The 22,112-nt window shown below is 40.2% G+C and overlaps 1 protein-coding gene across 2 annotated transcripts; it reads right to left on the minus strand.

The window, feature by feature from the left end:
• Positions 1–441: 441 nt before the first annotated feature.
• Positions 442–21,648, minus strand: LOC137282597 (uncharacterized). Of its 2 annotated transcripts, none has more exons than XM_067814369.1 (6): positions 21,593–21,648; positions 6,170–6,289; positions 3,108–3,288; positions 2,339–2,493; positions 1,405–1,491; positions 442–706 (listed from the first exon to the last, which is right to left on the minus strand). In XM_067814369.1, the coding sequence occupies exons 2-6, from the start codon at positions 6,171–6,173 to the stop codon at positions 477–479; spliced, it is 657 nt and encodes a 218-aa protein (XP_067670470.1). In that variant the 5' UTR covers positions 6,174–6,289; positions 21,593–21,648; the 3' UTR covers positions 442–476. The 2 variants fall into 2 exon arrangements, with proteins under 2 accessions (XP_067670470.1, XP_067670469.1); XM_067814368.1 differs by lacking the exons at positions 6,170–6,289; positions 21,593–21,648 and adding exons at positions 4,571–4,619; positions 5,389–5,479.
• Positions 21,649–22,112: the final 464 nt, after the last annotated feature.

Genomic DNA, 22,112 nt, shown 5'->3' on the forward strand with positions numbered 1-22,112 from the left:
AATAATATGTTATTTTGAAATTCAATACTCTCAGTAATTATCCGATTTTCACCTTTCAAAATATACAGCAAATAATGCTGTGAATCGCGGGGGCAGACGAGAATGGCGTAGTGACGTCAATACAATGTGACGTCATACATAAAGTGTACGTTATCGCCTAATAAAGTTAAGTTTGGTCTTATAGCAAGCATCTCAGAATAATAATTCTACCATAACATGTAAGTTTGTTCGTTTTTGATTGGCTGTTGCTAAAAAATTAGAAGTGAAAATTCACTCTTGAGAACCGGTTCACTGCGCGTTGGAATATTTTGCACTCATTAACCCTTACAAAGGTAAACGTCCGAAACTGTTAAGTTTGACCTCCGTAATTTCTTTGATTTGTTTGGACCGGATATGGAGGAATTTGAAGTGAGGATTATCTCCCAAATAACCACTCGTGTGTAATCAATCATTGTTTATTAGCTGTCTTTAGTAGTTCAATCTCGCATCGCAGACAGCAGCGACACGGTTTGAGAAATGTATGCCGACTGGACTTCTCTGTCTCCCAGCGCAAACAGACTGTAGTCGCGGCCCACGTCGAAGCGGGTGGAGCTCCAGGGGTGGTGGATGATCATGACGTCATGGAGGCACCGGCTGTTCTGACAGTGGGACTCACTCCCGTCCAGCTCTATAAGCTGATCGCCTCGGCCATTGGACTTCATTGAATCTGTAGAATGCGTTTAACAACATTTAAACTCCGCTTGCCTTTGTTTTCACCGTAAAGGAACAGGTATTACAATATCTGTTCACTTACAATGAAAAGTGGATTTTCAACATGAACCAAAACCGAAAGAGTGGTACTCTAAATGAGAACCCTAGCTTTACGCACTTCGTCTAAAATTTACAAATAAGTTCGTCTTATCTAACACTTCGTTATATGCGTTGTCGAAATTAGCGTAGGTTATTATGTATCTTGTGTCATGACATGTAGACAGTTCCAATTACAGTATCATTTTTTAACAAACCCGGAAGCGTTTTGAGTTCATGAGGACGCAATATATCACTGACATAACCCCAGTACACTGCAGGGAATAATATTATCACCGAATGCAAATTGTTGTTCCTACACAAACAGCAGAAACATTGTCACAGAAGTGAATTAATATGCAAAGTCACATCGGCAGTAATCCAGCCATATCGAGACGAGGACAATCTATTTGATATCAATAGCATTTATAGCATAAAATTTAGAACATAAAAACTGTCATCGAAGGACTTCCACTTTAGTACGCTATCAGAAAAATGTATCCCTACAGACACGCATGCAATATGAAAACGGCTATATGAAAGTGGGTCACTATAATAGGGACGTATCACAGAAGTGCTAGTACGTTAATTAATGGCAAATCAATCAGTCGTACTTACTAGCATTCATGGAGTAAACAGATCCCATCCTTGCATACACAAAATATTCCTTCCTCAACATAGATAGGGCATTACCATAAGGTCCTCCTGCAAAATAGGAACATTGTATACTTATCCAAAGCAATTACATTTTCGAACACGATGTAAAGGCTGGCATAAGTTGTTGAATTGCATATTCTACCGTACCTCGTGTTCCAGGTCAAAGATTTGAGGTGATTACAACAGTAGATAAGTCATCTGTATCTTTCCATCAGCAATTCCTGAGATGCATACAGATGAAATATTCAATTCATCAACCGGTGAAGATCTGGCTGAGAGTTGTCGTAAGAGGCCATCGGGTGGTCAGGCCCGCTGATTTGATTAACATTCATACATGTCACTGTATCCCAATACCTACATTGGTGCTCATGCTGTTGATCACGGGATTGTCTGTTCTAGATTCGAATATTTACAGACCGCCGCCATTTAGCGGGAGTATTGCTGAGTGCGGTGGAATAGGACAACAAACAAACAAACAAACAAACAAATGATAATCTGTGCCACAATTATAATTACTGTGCCTATCGAAAGGTTACGTAGCAATGCAATACTATATTAACACGTCGCGAGTATTAAATTACGTGAATATATAGATAATGTTATAATTTCTCTCGTCACCTTTCGTCAAGGAAAGCATCACACGAGCAACACAAACATACGATGAGAGTGCGTATGTCTGAGAAGACTCCTCAGCTACGAATATGATTTCATTTGCAAATTTTTCAAAACGTCATGGGGCGTAAAATATGTTCCTTTTGGCCGTAAGACATAAGAAGCAGCCTTGATAAAATGTCCACTGTGAACAGGCACAATTTGCGACTCGTCCACTCCCCCAATGAAACAAGACTTTTTTATTAGCACAAGAAGTGAAAAAGCACATTGTTTGCAACATTACCAGCGCCGTCTAGATTGTAGTAAACTAGTTTCTGATCAAACTGTCTGTTGATGTCATTGGCAACCAGCTGACTGAAGAATTCATTGGCTACAAACGTTCCACTGGAATGCGCCACTACAGCTACGAAGCCAGGCCTCTGGTTGGTCAGCAGGTGCCTGCAAAAGACGAGACACACTCAAAACTCATTTGAAACAGAGTAGCCTTCGGTAATCTGTTTTACCCTCGCTGTGCAGTTTAGGACCGGGCCAGGAAGTAACATAATTTATAAGTAAATGGTTAAAGCGTTCGCTCGTCACGCCGAAGGTTCGAGTTCGATTCCCCACATTGGTACAATATGTGAAGCCAATTTCTAGTATTCCCCGCCGCGGTGTTATAGTAATAGTCCATTTATCATGTTCATTACTCCATGCACATTGCATGCACAAGTTGCCTCTTAGACAGCTAGAAGGTTAGTGTTTACATGACTTATTCCATCGAGTACCTATTTTCTAATGGGTGAAAAGAGGCAGTTTTGAACAAACTCACTTGTCTAAGGTGAGACCACTTGTGTTATGTGCTTCGTTGTGGGGCAGGACAACGTCCAGGAGTCTAGCTGCCAAACACGGTCACCCAGCTAAGGACTGTCCGAGCTAGATGGTACTTAACTTCGTCTGATTCGTGACCTGAGCTTTGTGCACGCCACTGTGTTGCTGTAATATGGTCAACGGTGGCGCAAACCTTAACTCACTCACTCACACATCTAGGACAGGGTGTGGATGTTGCTACTCACTGTACCAGCTTGGAGTTTGAAATCTCCTTTGCGTTATACGACGGATCCTGAGGTCCTTTCACTGCATAGATCTTCCCCACTGCCAGAGTCTTGAGATCGGAATGAGTCACCAGACGGTCGGCCCAGTGACGTGCCAACGTATCCGTTACCCCGTATCCACCGTAACATATCAATACGTTTTCTGAAAATGGAAGATACCTTTGAAAAATATCGATACGACTTCTATCTGGTGATAGTATTTGTCGGCATGTTACGGTGATTCGTGTTATTCCGGGACGAGCCGAATATCTTCTTGGAGGTTACGGGAAGGGACGAGTGGTGGCGAATGGTCACGGTGATGCCTCAGAGTGAGTATGGTTTTACGCCGCCTTTAGAAAATATCCCACCAACGTTTGAACCACGATGCCCTAGACTGCATCACTTGCTTGCGTCGAAAAGGGTATTTTCAATAAACACCGGTACCATTTTCAACATTAATGAATTTACCGACTGACGAAACTCGGTGGGTGGGCAGCCTAGGGATAGAGCGTTCACTAGTCACGCCACAGACCCGGGATCGATTCCCCACATGGATAACATATGTGAAACCTATTTTTTATGTCTCCCTTGTCGTAAGAGGCGACTAACGGGATCGGGTGGTCAGGCTTACTGTCTTGGTTGACACGTCATCCGTTCCCAATTGCGCAGATCGATGCTCATGGTGTTGATCACTGGATTGTCTGGTCCAGACTCTATTATTTTCAGATCACTGGCATATAGCTGAAATATTGCTGGGTGCGGCGTAAATTTAAATTCACTCACTCACTCATTATGTCTCCCTACGTGAGATTGACAGTGAGAACGATACGGCATGTTTCCGTAACATCGTTTACATTTTTCAACTTTTGTGTTTTAGTGGTGTACTCTGGGGACGAGTGGTGATGATTTTGCGGAAAACTAACTTGTTTAAAACGCCGGAAGCCGTATAACAGAATTCCGATCCTCACCGGAACAATGTGGCTATGGGTCCACATCCCAGAATTGACCTGCTAAAATTTCGTTAGGCCTGGGATTGGATGTTGGGTTTGAATCTAATGTTAGATCCTCTCACCCTTGGTCCCCTTGGGGGGACACCCGAAATGGGCTCCACGCGATGTGCCCATGTGACGAGCGAACGCTTAACCCACTAGACTGTAGCTACCCCACTGTACCTGTTCTCCGAGGGTCACCATACCGTTAAAGAACACTGACTGAGATGTGAAATATGTTCCAAATGATTTTCGTCTAAAAAAATTTCGCCGAGTACAATTATTCGTTACGTACGATCATTAAGGTATAATATACTCTTCAAAAGAAGTAGGGGAACTGTACTTTCAATGTACGATTGTTGGAATTGGGAGATATGTGGGATTGAATCAATGTTTATACAATAATAATGTATGTTCCCCTACTTTTTTTGAAGAGTATACATGGGAAGCACTCACTTCCATATCCATAATCTTCATATGCAACTCCAATACCCAGGGGTGTCCACTACAATATACAGCAAACCAGAGAGTGACATCATGAACATACGGCCGTCACTACATCTACCGTTCATCGTTAACTGCATTTGCTTTGAAAATCAACTTAAGTCAAAAATTTTGTTCTTGTTGGTTTTCCTCATCTGGCTATTTGTCACTAACATTGGGTCAACATTTTTGTCAGTTTATAGAAAATATTGTATTTCATTTCATCATACAGTGGCCAAACAGGGTCATCATCAAATCTAGTCCTCATAGAATGTAGAAGCTGAAGTAAAAATGACTACGAGCTCTGGTCGACATATTTGTAGATCGATCAATGCAAAAGACATCTCAGACGTACAATGGCACGTGAGTGACGTGGTCACGGCCGATTTTGCAGTAACATGTCCTCTATTTGAGGTTACGCTGTCTCAGTAAAGTATAAATTATTGTGCTTTTGAGGGGCTCAATCCTATCCTGAATTCAAACCCACATTCTCAGAGAATCACTGTCTGATAATTGTCAGACGCCCATTTGTTTACTCCAGGTGGCAAAGTGGGTTAGATCACAGAATTCAGTACTCAAACCCCAAACTCTACTCGAATCTGTAATTTACTGAGAGCGTGTATTCCAGATATGACATGTGTTACATTTTCCACTTTCTCAATGTCACCGTGTAGTCATATTGTGAAGCAATGTACAATGTTGATTTGCACAGTGGCACCTAACTAGCTGACTTGTGGTACAACAATGCTGCTCTTTTCTTACAGAACGATGCATGGAATGGAAACACTCACGCCATAAACAGCAACGGCATTGGCTATGACGAGCACAACAGTCGTGATAGAAGCCATGTTATGACCTGACCCTCTCCACACACTATATGTATCTCTCAAAGATAAAGTAGCTTGTTCCAGGCTACTACGGACGATCACAGGTACCTGGAGTTTGTGCTGTAAACTAGGGCAGTGTTGTGAGAAGCTCTGGATGTCATTTCCAGACTTTCCCATTGTACTCGTTTGACGCGTTCACGAATAGAGTAGATATTCTACGCCTGACATTTATTTGGATATAGCTTGTATCGTGTACCTTGTGGAAATGCAGTATTTTGATATAATTTCGGTTAAAACGAACTCAGTTTCAGTTTGTTATGAACATATTTTGTTGACATATGTCAACCAAGTAAGGAAGTCTGACCTCCTGATCCTGTTACTCGCCTCTTACGACAAGCTTGGGTTGTTATAGATAGATTCTAACCCGGATTTTCTCGGTGTATAGAATTTTTGTGATTGATTTCCTTCGTACTAAGTATAATTGCCAGAAATTCGCTTCACACATTGTACCCATGTTGGGAATCGAACACGGTCTTCAGCTTGAGGAGCGAACGCTTTGACCACTAGACCACCCCATCGCCTCATCTTCGGCTTCAGCTAGGTGATGAAACATAATAACACTATCATAGCATTACATTTTACAAGACTCGGTCAAGGTCATGGGCATCAGCTATCCAGAGACATATATATATATGTCTTTGAGGAATCATAAATACAGTCAAAGAGAAGAAATGATTTTACTTACCCATGATCTTGGCCCTCTTTAAAATCTCCGGATCTTCAATGCAGTCAAGGGGGAGTTATGACTTTACAGACCCGAGGTCTTGGGCCAATCTTCGCCACATAGTTAACATTTGTGTGGCACCTGAAAGAGATCGTGTTGCTTTGACAGCTTGCCATTACTCTTAAATACAGTCTCCCTTGGATGTTACCATTTCTCGACTCCGGCGTGACTCTTTGTCATATATTCTTAGTCATATTATGATACCATATTATGATTCCAAAATATAATCATACAGTTATTCGATATTATAATCCCTTGTTATCCTTCCTACCCGGATTCACGAACCTGTGATTCTCAACCCGACCACATACAGATTTTCTTTTTCATCCGTAAAATGTTAAGTGATGTTTGATGATTTTTATCTCTTAAAATCTCTTAATCGGACCCAAAGGATAACCAGATGCCGCTGTCGCTGCAAGTAATGTTGTTACCATCTACACCGACACGTCATATCTATTGCAATAAGAAAAGTTGTCTGTCCATATACAATTGTTCCCTCCTCATCATGCCGATTCTAAAAAAAATCTTGAAGAATCTACGTACCCTGTTTACATACTTACATTCTGAATTGGCAAAGGTTCTGTTTAAGCTGTATTTCTTGTACTCACCGTTTTCCTTTGTTTCTAATTCAAATGATTAGAATGTTCAGTGGGACTTCCTCCAATATGCCGACTACATGCCTGATAGTGACACAATACATTATCATGGTCAGTCACACTTCAATCTGCTCTCCCATACATGTTTGAACCTTTCATTCTTACTTCGTTCTTTCATTCATTCATTCCTTTTATTGAATATATGTTTGAATATATATTATGCACATGTCGAAACCTCAGGTTCGATTCCCCACATGGGTACAATGTGTGAAGCCCAAATCCCCGCCGTGATATTGCTGGTATATTCCCATTACTAGTCACATACCAGATCTTGCTAGAGACCTGTTAGCACTTGTAGCTTTCTGCATCGTATGTTATTTTTTTTAAAAAAAACTATTATCCATCGCAACGCGTTTTGAAGAGGGGTGGGGAGAGAAATGGGGTGATGGGTATTATTTTGAACTCCGTCCGTCCATCCGTGCAAAACATAAAACCAGTTCAATACTTCTTCACCAAACCTCGCACATAGATAGGCCTGGTTGTGGACTGGTGCCTTTTGGTAGCTTTGGATTTCTGGATAAAATATTTTTGTGTTTCTATGGCAACAAGTCTGAGTCGACTGAAACTAGTGGTAGTGATTCCTCTCCGGAACACAAGTTAAAAAGCCTAAAATACTCTCTTTCCGTTTTGTGGGCATCCAAGAACCTAATGAGATCCCAACAGTACTGCTCTTCATCATCCAAAACTGCGTCCCACAGGAGATATCGCTTGTGTGAGATCAGTCGATATGTCCTAGGAGATATCGCTTTGACATATTTTGCACAATGCCCTGATAATGCTATGACGTCATGAATTTGATGACGTCACAATGCCATGACATCGTTGCACTGCAAATCTAATGTCTGTGCTGTGTTAGAGTTGCACATGTTTCATTGAAAACTAACGGAGAATTATTTTGGATGATAAATAGAATCTCACCCACGTGTCTACTGATATCAATTATATCAAAACTCGTTGATAAAGGTAAAGCCTCGGATATTTGTTACTTTATCAACTCGTGTTGATATATTTAATATCAGTAGACATTTGGGAGAGATTCTCTATATATCAACACTGCTGTATAACATAGCCATAACCTCACTGATGGTTGACATATGTTGGAAGAGTATTTTACCATTGTGGAGGTTACTGATGGCTTTCTGCTCTTTTGATTATAATCATGCTCTCAATATTAGCAGCTGGGATATCACTCTGCATGATATATCACTCCTATCAAATTTGTATGTTGCGCTTTCCCGGAGCGGTAAAAGTACACGTATGGTTTATTTTTGTTAATATCATGGGTAAATATCATCTGTCTGAACTCTGATACTGAATGTGTTTATACATTTTCAACTGAGAAAAATGATTGTTTCTTGTTTGAAAGAAATTGCAGGAATGATTTGATCCAGCTATTAATGACATTGGGGCATAAATACCTCTCTTCATGCAGATATACCATTACTATCTCCACAGGAACGTTTACTCTATTCGTTTGTATTTCCCTCATTAAGCCCGACACAATATCCTGAGGACTGCTCTGAAACATGATGAAGATATGCAATAAGTGAGTCAGTGAGTGACTGAATGTTGTTGTTTTGTTTTTTTGTCTCATTAGAAATATACTTAAGTGAGTGAGTTTGTTGAGTTTTACGCCGCACTCACCAATATTCCAGCTGCATGGTGGCGGTCGGTAAATAATCGAGTCTGGACCAGACAATAAAGTGATCAACAACATGAGCATCGATCCGCGCAATCGGGTTACGATGACATACGATGACATGTCAGCCAAGTCAGTGAGCCTGGCCACCCGATCCTGAGATCATCTCTGGTGCCCCACCCCTCCCCACCAATTCGGGGGTGTTGCTACAAACATGAGTTTGTATGCGTAAGTATTAGGGCTGAGTCCCAGTATGCAACTGACACGTGGATTCTATACAGTTACATGGTACAAAGTCATTTTCCTCTGTACTGTGGATGCTTATCAGACTGGAGTCTCGCTGTCTGCAGTCACTTTCAGCAGATGACCTACGTCGAATAATACAGAATTTGACATTATCCTGTCAGCAGTTAGACAGCCATTAAGGAAATCATCACAAATCATGTTATACCTTTTTGCATCAAACAGCATCATTTTGGCACAATATCAAATAATTTACAGTTACTTTATTCTACGGGTATACACTGATAGTGGGGGTAGGTGGAATCCTGCTTATTGTCTGTGAGTCGACATTATGTTGGAGGGAAACACCAAGAAGTGAACACACATGAATATGGTAAAGTCACTGCAGGTAATGAGTCAATCGCGACATAACTATACCATGAATAAAAAGTTAAGCGCCAGCCAATATATCTTGCAAAAATACAAGCTGGAACTCAGGAAATCATTCAGAAAACGAGCTATCATAACTTGCCTTAGGACTTTTAGTTTAAAAACAAAACCATAATCTGAATTATCTTTTGCTTTCAACGGGATGCATGCGCTTTTGGAAAACATGCATTTTGTTTTCCTCAAAAAGGTTACCTTATTTTGAAAAGTGAAAATCAGAAATCACTGATGTATGGTCACATGATTGTCACTTTTAACAAGTGAAACCTAATTTAAATGATGTTGTATAAGCACGACAGGAATGGTTATTTTGGTTTTAAAAGCAGTGCCATCATACCTGTAACAATATTAACTTTAATTGTAAATACAAACGATTATGAAATCCCTAAAAAAGTTACAAGATGAACCTTCTGTAAATATGGATTGATCTTCCCAATTAGTTCAGCATAGCATTTCCATAGCTTCACATCATAGTTTTAAAACAGTTACCAGATGAACCATTTCTAAACATGGATTGATCTTCCCAATTAGTTCAGCATAGCATTTCCATAGCTTCACATCATAGTTTTAAAACAGTTACCAGATGAACCATTTCTAAACATGGATTGATCTTCGCAATTAGTTCAGCATAGCATTTCCATAGCTTCACATCATAGTTTTAAAACAGTTACCAGATGAACCATTTCTAAACATGGATTGATCTTCCCAATTAGTTCAGCATAGCATTTCCATAGCTTCACATCATAGTTTTAAAACAGTTACCAGATGAACCATTTCTAAACATGGATTGATCTTCGCAATTAGTTCAGCACAGCATTTCCACAGCTTCACATCAAAGTTTTGAAATAGGCTGGTGGTTAATCTTTGTTCTCGGTATATATGACTCACTAACACCTCGAGTCAGAGGATACGCTAATAGTGCGATAGTCATCACTATATCCATAAGTGTTCCACGTCAGACTGACATCTCAGAGTGAACACTGAAGGGATAGCCTAAATCTTGAGTCATAGCCATGAGGTATAAGTCATTGTCAAATACTAGTCGTCAATGTTATTCCTTCACATTGCTATTGTTTCACAATCTGTCTCGACTGTCCTGGTATCTTTTATCAGGTTCTGAGTTGGGTCCTTAATATTTCGCTGGCTGCCCTCATGCGAGAATCCGTCAGATACGCTCACTGCCGTTATGAACAGACATGTTATTAAGCGTTTCCTATGGAATCTGTCGCGTTGTCGCATTGTCGCGTTGTCGTCCTCTTAAAACAAGCAAAATGAGGTAAAAAATAACCACAGCGCGACATAGCGACATTTCGTCCACTTGTTGCTTTGTACTCAATATTTTACTAAAGCGCGACACGTAACAATGTAACATTTCATGAATTTTTTGTCGCATTGTCGCGTGCTGCGTTTTAGTCAATATTTTGGGTTTTTCACACATCTAAGGGCGACAATACGACAACGCGAGTTATTTGGATCTTCAAAATTGCCGCTGTGTCTCGTGTCGCCCTTTGGAGGATTAGAAAAATATTATCGCGCCAATGCGACAAATGGGCGTAATGTCTCGTTGTCGCACTGTCGCGCTTTGGTTATTTTCTGCCCCATTTTGCTTGCTTTTGAGAAGGCGACAACGCGATAATGCGACAAGCCGACAATGTCCCTTCACGGATTCCATAGTTTCCATATTTCAAACAGAAAATTATCTATATTTTGTGATTTGACACCTAGGTTGATTTTTAAAAACAGTTGTATGCATTCCTTTGCTTTAAAGTCATGTTTTTGTTCGATTCATACAAAATCTGACGCTGAATAAAACTTACCTCCATTGAATGTAAAAATGACCGCGATACCCACATAAACGTCCCCCTGAAGGTCATCTTGCAATATCAGACTCAACCAGTCGTCATGATGAAATTATACAGAGATACATCCAATCAGATTAAACCTGTATCGGGTTTCAGGTCGAGTGGAAATCTTGTTCCTTTCGTGGGTTTACGAGGAAAACACGTATAAATCTATGCGTCAACTCATCCGTGCGTCAGCTTTCTTTATCCATGATACGTTGTATAGAGAGCACACTCCTTGAGATATACGGCCGAAATGAAAGCCGTGTACTTGATCTACAATTTGTAGACTGGGAAACAGTGGCATACTAAAACCTTCTACTTAATCTACATGTTATAGACTGGGAAATGCTACAGTAAAAACTTATATTTAAACTACATTTTGTAGACTGGGAAATACCAAACTAGAAACCTCTACATAATCAACATTTTATAGACTGGGGAAAATCAAACTAAAACCTTCTAATTAATCTACATTTAGCAGACTGGGAAACAGTCTCAAACTAAAACCGTCTACTTCATCTACATTTTATAGACTGGCAAATGTCAAACAAAAAACTTCTACTCAATCTACATTTTGTAGACTGGGAGCCGATGCTTTATGTCACATCTGTCTGTTTGTATCGATGCTCGGTGATGTCAAATGAATATGATGTAACCTCCTGTGTGCCAAAATACGATAACAATGCGGTTAAATCCCAGACCCACACAGATTCATCGTTATTTCATTACATCACATTGCATTCTTGGGCAGCTGATCAATACTTCCAATGAGGAAAGTTTCCAGCTACCATCTTATGTGAAGTGTGGTTTATTAACTGTCCCAGCCTATTGTCATGCGTTAGCTTCTTGGAGCACATCGGAAATGTTTGAACAGTCATATGCATCTTGCCTCTTGCATAAGTATCGGTATTGATGATATAATGTAAACATGAACTTACAAAGAAATGCACACGCCTAAAGCGTTGTAACCAAGGACAGTATAGTGACACCCCTCTGGTAACAATTATCAGATTACAAACGAATATTCTCTTTATTTCAATGGATATATTTATTAATTCCATTACGTTTTTGTAAATACGATCATTATTTCGTTACATCAGATATGTTTTACACACCATTTTGGATCCTTGTCTGCGTGCTTCGAATATTTTCTCGTTATTTCAATCATTTTCCTCTAACAAACAAAGGCACCCGTGGCGAGCCACCTCCTCGTGGTGGGTGCTGGGTCACGCTAAGAGCTCGCCGACACCCCCGTAGTGGACCCGGGGGGATATTTGGTCCACCAACCCGTTTGCCGTGGATTTGCGGCCCGTGTCGGCGGAGGAAGGGATCCTGGTGGTTGAGGGCAATAGGAGCTTGCAACCGTGTTCCTGTTGCTCAATACACCACTTTGGCCCTGACTTCGCCTAGACGGGTGGTCGAATGGGCCCGGTTCGACCAATCGGCTGGTCATGTCAAGCCCTGTGCATGGTAAGTATTTATGCACATATTTGGATTTTTGGAATGTATACTCTGGCCTTGGCCATTTATCTTTATGATACGACAACGTATTGAATTGTTCATTTGCCTAGAGTCCTATGCCAGAAGGCGGTGGCTCATGGGCCAATCTGGTAGGATCTATCTTTTCAAGATTATTCCTGCTTGAGTATACCCTCCTAGTATCCCCGGTGTCGTCTGTTGGAGATCCACAGACATATGGCATCGTACTTGTTGACACTCCGTGGTGGGTGGGGAGCTAGGAGGGTGAATCATATATATTTCTAACATGGCACCACCACTCAAAAAACGTTCCCACGAGTCTGATGATTCGTTCTCGTCGGAGGATGAGACTCCCACAGCTCTCATTACCAATGAAAACTGGCCACGTTTCGTTGTCATGACAGCACCTGATGGTGGTCCTCTACGGCTAAACCCCTTTGCTGTAGCTAAGGGTATTGAAGGTTTGGTCGGTGAGGTAAAAGAAATTAAGAAACTACGATCTGGTTCTCTGCTCATCGAGTGAAGGAGACAAATCCAATCACAGATCCTGCTTTCAGCCAAATCTCTAGCCAATATTCCAGTTGAGGTTTCTCCTCACATATCACTAAATAATTCTAAGGGCATCGTCCGTGACAGTGGGCGTTGCCTTTCTGATATGACAGAAGCTGACATTGTTAAAGAATTATGTTCCCAAGGAGTCACTAGTGTTAAACGTTTCACTTTCAAAAAGAATGATCAAATCACAAACACTATCACTTATCTATTCACTTTTGGTCTCCCCGTGCATCCACAATCATTGAAAACTGGGTACTGCAACTTGAGGGTGGATACATTTATCCCTAATCCCTTGAGATGCTACAGATGTCAGAAATATGGCCACAGTTCTAAATCGTGCCATAATCAAGCTGCTTGCCATCGGTGTGCAGGATCGTGTGAAAACACAAACTTTTGTGATAATCCTCCACTATGTGTTAATTGTTCTGGTTGTCATCATTCTTCTTCTAAGGAATGTCCAACCTGGAAGCTTCAGTCTAAGATATCACGGATAAAGCATGACTGCAATATTACATTCGTTGAAGCAAAACAAATTACTCTCGCACAAGAACAGTCAGGCCTGTCATATGCTAACGCTGTTTCTGCTTCACTTCCTGTCAAACGTCCCATTGTTTCATGCAGTTCAGTAGGGTGTCAGACCAATTACACATGGACAAAGACTTCGGCGCCCACTTTGTTACCTGTTGAACTCCAGGTGAAACCACCACAAAAGACCGCCACTGCACAAACTACATCTCAATCGAAACCAGTCGTTCAACCAAAGGTCTCATCTGAGCAGGATCCATCTAATTCACAGAAACCATCATCTCAACTATCTCAACAAGATTCAAGTATGCAACATCCAGTAAAGACCAAGTCTAAAACGAACAGTGAAACGGGTAAAAAGCATCAGAGCAATAAAGCCCCAAAAGGGGCAAACAACCAGATCCAGATTTTCAATAAATTTGGCTCTCTTGAGGACATGGATGTGTCTGACCATAGACATGGCAGGACACATAGCTTGTCGCCCTCACGGAAGGTGAGGGGTAGATCTCCCGTCCACCCTCCGCAGAAATGATATCTTCACCTATCATCCAATGGAATTGTAGAGGAATTATGACTAATTTAAACGATTTACAGTTATTAGTCCAAGATTTTAACCCGGCAGTATTCTGCATCCAGGAAACTTATCTGATCAGTTCAATGCGTATCACTGTTTTTCTCCTCCGGGTGATAGAGCCTCTGGTGGATCATCAATCCTGGTGAGGAACAATGTTATCCACAGTCCAATTCCACTTAAAACAAATCTTCAAGTCGTTGCAGTGCGACTTACATTACAGGTTGCTTTTACTTTATGCTCCTTATACATTCCGCCGTCATCAACTGTTCAACTAAGTGATCTACAGGCTCTCTATGATCAGCTACCTAAACCATGTTTAATCATGGGTGATTTGAATAGCCACAACCCACTCTGGGGTAGTACTAATACAAACACCAACGGTAAAGTGCTGGAGGATTTTATTTCTAACAATGATTTATGCATTTATAATGACGGTTCAAACACGTATTTACATCCTGGCACAGGAACATATTCAGCTCTTGATTTGTCACTAACTGACTCCAACCTATTGAATGAATGTGAATGGTCAGTCCATGACGACCTCTGTGGAAGTGACCATTTCCCAACAATACTAAAACCTGTGAATCCATCTGACGTTCCTCCATCATCAAGATGGAATTTTAAAAAGGCTAACTGGCCTCTGTATGAAATTCTCTGTGCTGAACAACTTAAACCTGAACTTTTCAATGATATTCCTGATGCCATTAAATGTTTCTCAGGTATTTTAAATACTATAGCTGACGAGTGTATCCCAAAGTCCTCTTCAATTCCTCACATACGAAAACCATGGTTTACAGATAAATGCAAACAGGCTAGGAAGGCACGAAAGAAAGCTGAACATTACTTTCGTCGCCATCCTATGGTCCACAATTTAGATAAATTTAAAATTTTGAACGCCAAAGCTCGGCGTACGTTCAAGCAAAGTAAACGCCACTCTTGGCAGAACTATGTCTCAAAAATTAATTCGCGCACGCCGATATCAAAGGTGTGGAATATGATCCAGAAAATCAAGGGTAAGGGATCAAAATCTAGTATCCATCATCTGAAAGATGGGAACCAATTATTGACTAGTAAATGAGATATTGCAAATAAACTTGGTGAGACGTTGGCCAAACACTCTTCTTCATCTAATTATGTACCTGAATTCCAAAAATATCAAAAACAGCAGGAAAAGACACCTATTAATTTCACTTCAGATAATGGAGAAGACTACAATGAAAGTTTTCGATACATGAACTTCACACTGCTCTTGATCAGGCTCACGACACTGCTTCTGGAGCTGATGGTATACATTATCAACTCCTGAAACACTTGCCAGACACATGTTTGGAGACACTGTTATATATTTTTGATAACATTTGGACAAGTGGAAAATTCCCTTCGTCGTGGGGTGATGCTATTATTGTTCCTATTCCTAAACCTGGACGTGATCACACTAATCCTTCTAATTATAGGCCCATTTCACTAACTAGCTGTGTTTGCAAGACCATGGAACGCATGATAAATAATCGACTTGTTTGGTACTTGGAAACAAATAACATAATAACAGATATACAATGCGGTTTCCGTAAAAACAGAAGTACTATCGATCATTTAGTGCGTTTAGAATCTTTTGTGAAAAATGCCATAATTAATAAACAGCATGCAGTGTCAATCTTTTTTGATTTAGAAAAAGCGTATGACACAACATGGAAACATGGAATTTTAAAAGATTTACATGACCTTGGATTACGAGGTCGTTTACCTCAATTTATGTCCAACTTTTTAAATTTCAAGTCCGAGTGGGTTCAACCCTGTCTGAACATTACAATCAGGATCAGGGTGTTCCACAAGGCAGTATTTTGTCTGTCACACTGTTTAGCATTAAGATTAACAGTTTGTCCAAGGTTTTAAATGATTCAATTGATGGGTAGCTTTTCGTGGATGATTTCAATATTTCTTGTCGCGGTAAAAATATGCATACTATTCAACGGCAACTACAGTTGTGTTTAAACAAAATAAATAAATGGTGTCTCGAAAATGGATTTAAATTTTCTCAGTCAAAAACTAATTGTCTACACTTCTGTAGAAAATATAAGCCACATAAGGACCCAGAACTGTTTCTAAATGGCACTCCCATCAAAGTGGTCAAGGAGGCCAAGTTCTTGGGTATAATTTTCGACTCCCATTTAACTTTTCTTCCACACATTAAATATCTAAAAAATAAATGCTTGAAGGCTCTGGATTTACTAAAAGTTGTTTCCAATTCAAAATGGGGAGGTGATCAAGCTACTCTACTTGACCTATATAGATCACTGGTCCGCTCAAAGCTTGATTATGGGTCCATCGTATATGGGGGAGCCTGTAAAAGCAACTTAAAACTATTAGATTCTGTCCACCACCAAGGTCTTAGACTCTGTCTCGGATCCTTTAGAACCTCTCCCGTGGACAGTCTTTACGTCGAGGCAGATGAACCATCTCTTTCACAACGCCGTATAAAATTGTCTGTACAAATGTATTACAAAACTTTTTTCTAACAAGTCTAATCCTGCTTTTAACTGTGTCTTTAATCCCCTCTATGAGGATTTATATAGTAAGAAATCTTCTCTTGTTCCACCTCTTGGGCATAGGATTAAACCATTCCTTTCTGGTGCTGGCATTGAGCTGGAGACTATATCTCCTTCGCGTTTGTTTTCTCCTCCTCCTTGGCAACTAGTGCGGCCACAAGTTGATTTAACTCTTACACAGTTTAAGAAGTCAGAAACTAATCAATTACAATATAAACTTGCTTGACTGTATCGAATATTCCATCACAAGGGATAAATATTTCAAATCCCGAACTATGAAGGATCTTTTCAGTAACATAAGTTCTCTTTTAATTCTTGCATTTTTAAAAGAGTTAGATTTGATATCATACTTGTAAATAGATGAATATTTTATAATTGAAGGTTTAAATTGATAACTAAGATTGTTAGTGGCTGTATCCTCGAGGGAGGTTAAAGTACTGTAAAATTATTGTCCTCCTGAGAGGGTACGTAAGTCCACAAGCATTCAAAGTAAATTCAAACTCTTCGCCTTTTTAATCGTAGTATATGTGTCCTTTGAAATACATGGCTAGATGTGCCTAAATTGCTAGCGACTGAGGGGATGGTGTAAATCCAGCTAGGGTCCATGCAGGTAGCAAAAGTAATGTAAGTCCCCATGGTCCCTAGTATGGTGATCTACCTTCAGTTGTTGGCAATCTATAGCCCATTTTTATATTGTATTGTCTTCTATAGTTAAACTGTTTTAGATTTAATTACTAGTCTTAAATGGATATCTGTGATATTTACTTGTGGTTTTACTGTTCTTCGTCAACAGGGTTTTATTCATTCATTCTACACTGTCATTATTACTTGTTCTCGTCACGATATGGCTGCAATATTGCCGATGTGACGATAAATATGAACTCACTCACTCACTCTAACAAACAAAGCAGTAACCACCTGTAAGTAATCATATTGCACCTAATAAACTAAAGGGAGCCCACGTATTCATATTTGTATTCGTTAACGCTGATAGACGAGTCACCACCGTCATGCTAAGAAACAGAATGTGACTGCTTTGTCTTGGCTCCAACGGGTAGCAGTCGTACATGTCATGGAAACGGCAATATGATACTTTCTCTCGTTGGGCTGTTGTGTGTGTGTGCGTGCGTGTGTGCGTGCGTACATGCGTGTGTTATCACGGTATTCCAAAGTATCGAAATGGGTAACTGAACCCTTAAGGCACATAATGGCCAACACACTATTGTGGTATCTAATAAGTAGTTTACTGAGAGCACCCTCCTGAAGAGAATCATCCTGTTGCCTTGCCTTGCATGGACAGAGCATTAGTTTAAAGCGTGCAGCAGCAGTCTTTACAACAGAATAACAGACCTTACTGTCGCATTAGCTGAATTCCCTTCCCTGGCCTGTAGAATCTATTAATACAGTCATATAGTCATTAATTATGTACATAGGTTACAAAGAGGACCAAGTCTGACTGGATAATTTTTGTGTGCTTAAACCAATGTTTGGGACGTCCACCATTGTCTGGAGCTGACGTTCTCTCCTACCACATATCACCATGGGCTAGAACAGGACAACCATACAACTAATGTATGGCATAACAGTGTGTGAAAGGTGTCATGTAAATTAATAATTGCAAATTTCCATGGAATTGGCCTGTGAACAGTCTCAGGCATGACCAAACCAACAAACGTGACCTTACCCTTTATAATAAAACCAGTGACATTGCTTATAGCTTTGAATTTTCTGTTCCTTTGACAGAAATGTGACAGGCCTCGCCTAAGATCCATAACACTTGTATTCCAAGTACTAAGTGGAAGCTCGTCATTGGTTGTGGTGGTTTGGTACAATGACTACAGTGATTTAATCCAATGTCATTTCATCCAGTGTGATTTGATCCAATGTCGTTTGATTCAGTGATTTGATAAATTTATTTGAGCAGTGTTATTTGATCCAATGTCATGTGATCAGTGTGATTTGATCCAAAGTCATTTGATGTAATTTGATCCAGTGTTATTTGATCCAATGTCATTTATCCACTGTCACTTGATTCAGTCTTGAGCAGTGTTATTTGATCTAAAGCCATTTGATGTAATTTGATCCAGTGTTATTTGATCCAATGGCATCTATCCACTGTCACTTGATTCAGTCTTGAGCAGTGTTATTTGATCCAAAGCCATTTGATGTAATTTGATCCAGTGTTATTTGATCCAATGGCATCTATCCACTGTCACTTGATTCAGTCTTGAGCAGTGTTATTTGATCCAAAGCCATTTGATCCAGTGTCATTTGATCCAATGTCATTTGATCCACTGTCACTTCATTCAGTCTGATTTGATCCACTGTCATTTGATTCAGTCTGATTTGACCCAATGACATTCGATCCAATGTCATTTGATCCAGTGTTATTTGATCCAATGTCATTTGATTCAGTGTGTCGTGACCAATGTCATTTGATCCAGTGTGATGTGATTCAGTATGGTTTAGTCCGGTTCTATATGACACTATCAGGAAAATAACAAGTACTGAACTAAATATCCTATTTGTAGCACTAGCTACATTAGAAGTTACAAGAAATGAGCGACCGGGACTATCTTATATAGGTGTGCCGATATTGCAAATTCTTTCACGATTTTTCAAGTACATTGTAGATAATGTTAATTTCAGTATGGCTTAAAGGAATGTATCATGTAACATCGTATACTCAGCTGTTATCAATGTCTGACGTGCACACAGGGGTGGTTTTTAGACCGGGTACATTATGGCACAGGGTGTGCTGACAAGTACCCCTTTAACTTTACTAATTCTTGTGTACGTGCCCGTGCTTAGAATTGGAACATGTGGTTTCCCTCTCTTCCCCTCCGACATAGGCGCACATGGTACAGGCTCAGTTTTGCTCATGTTGTCCTCTGTGAGCGAATGAGCGAGTTTAGTTTTACACCACTTTTAGAAATATCCTATCAGAGCGAGATACAACAGAAAATGAATTCTCACGTTGTAAAAATCTGGAGAATCAAACACGGAGCGAAGTATTTGGCGTGAAGAACGAACTTTTTTCCCACTGGCCAACAAACATAGCCCGGTTTTCCTTAAATATGATGACGTGTCATCTTGATATTATTCACTGGAACTCTATAAATATGGGAGAACGAGACTTTAAAGTTGTATTCGGGTGAATATCGAAATTGATATTTACATACACATTATGTCTTCATTTCCTCCAAACTATGAGAGCACCTGTATTCATGTTGGCTGAAATACAATGTTATACTTCAACGTAGCTAATGTGTGTGAATCATTTTCATAAATGGATTTTAATATATTTAAAGATGCACGTTAACACAGCTTAGTAACTTACTGCTTAACACTTGCTGGGTGTTCACAAAAAGCAAGACGTCAAGATATTCCGGAAATGGTTGTTACACACGATGCTGTCATCGCTGGTCAGCCCACTTGTTTTCTGTACCATGGAAATTAATTCAAGTTCTGTTAAGCAGCTGCCTTCTATTCATCTTAGCCCGAAAAATGAAGTTAAAACCTGCCTGATCTGGAAATACTGAGACCGATGACGCATACAAGCAACATATACGGCTCTAACGTCAGCTAGAACATACATGAACATGGTGACCATTTCCACATATTTGTAGCAGACGTTTATAATGACTTGTATCTCTTGTTTCAACCCCAGCATAGATATATACATACGTACATTAATATCCTATTAGGAGTACACATGATGTAACTGTTTTCTGCCATTAACAGCTGCAAGTGCTTGAATAAAACAGAGGCTGAACGTGAAAGTCAGTGAATCGCCAGATCCATCACGAGTGCCCGAGGTTCTCAGTGACTTAAAGCGTACACCTAACGGGGAACATAGCCAGGAACGGAAGTGTGCAAATGTTTCTAAATCACCTATGGATCTAATACCAATATCCTTTAATGAAACGTTGAGGATAAATGGCAGTGAAAGCTGATATCTACCAGGACTGTCTGGGTAACTACAAGCGTACACACAAAGGGGAACAAAGTCAGGAACGGGATTGTGCAAACGTTTATAAATCATCTAAGGATCTAATACTGGAAACCCTTGAACAAACGTTGAGGAAACATGGCAGTGAAAGGTGGGATATATCAAGACTGACTAAGTGACTACAAGCGAAAGTACAAAGCCATCCTTGAAGAGATTCAGGAACGAGATTGTGCAATATTTCTAAATCGTCTAAAGACCTGATGCCATACACCTGGGGAGCTCATGTCTCGTGTAAGTCCTGACCACATAGTTCAGATCCCATGATGTACGTCTCTCCTAGTTTCTCCTGGCTCCAGTGCAAAACTGCATCTATTCCAGGTGTATTCAGACCAACAATCTGTGCTAAACCTCTGTACAGTGCAAGACCAAATGGAACATCCTCTGTTAGATACCGGCTGGTGTATGCCCATCGTCTCCTTTAATCATGGGATGGATTAATCCATTATATGCCTGGTTTGTTCTCAAAGCTTGTTTGAGACTACTGGAATCCGTAATGGACGATCCATAAGTGTCTACAAGCCATTGAAGTCCACTTGTGCTTTCATCTGATCTTCCCTGCAATATTTTTAACTTGATCATATTGTTTTGCCTTTGAAAGATGGGCATGAACATGACAGAATGTTGTTTTCTGCAGCTTTTGTCCGTTCCTGAGCCTGGGAAAGAGCAAGGACCCGACATGTCAGATCAGGCTTTGAAGACACTAAAGTTGCGAGAACATGGGCTCCATTGCCTCCGCCACAGATGAGAACAGTTACTGTCATCCTCAAATCCGTAAGACCCAGAACACCTGTAAAATTCATCACTCTTCTTGATGACACAACGGACTGAAGAAAAATACCTTTTTCTAGTTCATAAAACCATAACCAACGTCACATTTATGCTTACCTCAGCCCTTTGCTGGCTTACATATGTTCTCACTGAAACAATAGTGTCTAAAGTATTCAGCAATTATTAGATACTAGAACTAGACTGAAATCTGATCTCCATTTATGAATATGTAAATATGAAACGTCAGTCCAAATGAGTCGTAGATATGTATGTGTTGATATATTTGATATGTTACATTGAGAATTGTAAAACCACAGCTGTCCATCATCCTGTAATCAGCAATTCCATTGGCAGATGGGTTACCCGCATTAGAAATACCCTCTGTTCAGAAACCCTTGTTTTCATAAATACATGAAACTATAAGTGGCGGCACGACCTGACAAGACTGTCAAACAGATCCTGAAACACATCTATCATCACCACAAACCCCACAAGTAGAACTATAACAGCTCAGCAAGTGTGTCATCTGTTACATCAAACACCTTACATTAGCCATCCAGTTATACAATGTTCACAGCTGTTTCCCTCTTCATATCAAACGGACTGTGTTCTAGAGTGGGTGTTCCTTTGGACTGAC

The sequence above is a fragment of the Haliotis asinina genome, chromosome 4 (assembly GCF_037392515.1).
Source record: "Haliotis asinina isolate JCU_RB_2024 chromosome 4, JCU_Hal_asi_v2, whole genome shotgun sequence".
Classification (NCBI taxonomy): Eukaryota; Metazoa; Mollusca; class Gastropoda; order Lepetellida; family Haliotidae; genus Haliotis; species Haliotis asinina.

Excerpts from the sequence above, each read along its gene's own strand:
- LOC137282597 (XM_067814368.1), bottom strand. The coding sequence starts at position 5,445 with ATGGCTTCTATCACGACTGTTGTGCTCGTCATAGCCAATGCCGTTGCT. Across the intron at positions 1,492-2,338 it reads CTACAATCTAGACGGCGCTG|GAGGACCTTATGGTAATGCC; the intron begins GTAATGTTGCAA and ends CCTATTTTGCAG. Across the intron at positions 707-1,404 it reads TGTTTACTCCATGAATGCTA|ATTCAATGAAGTCCAATGGC; the intron begins GTAAGTACGACT and ends CGCATTCTACAG.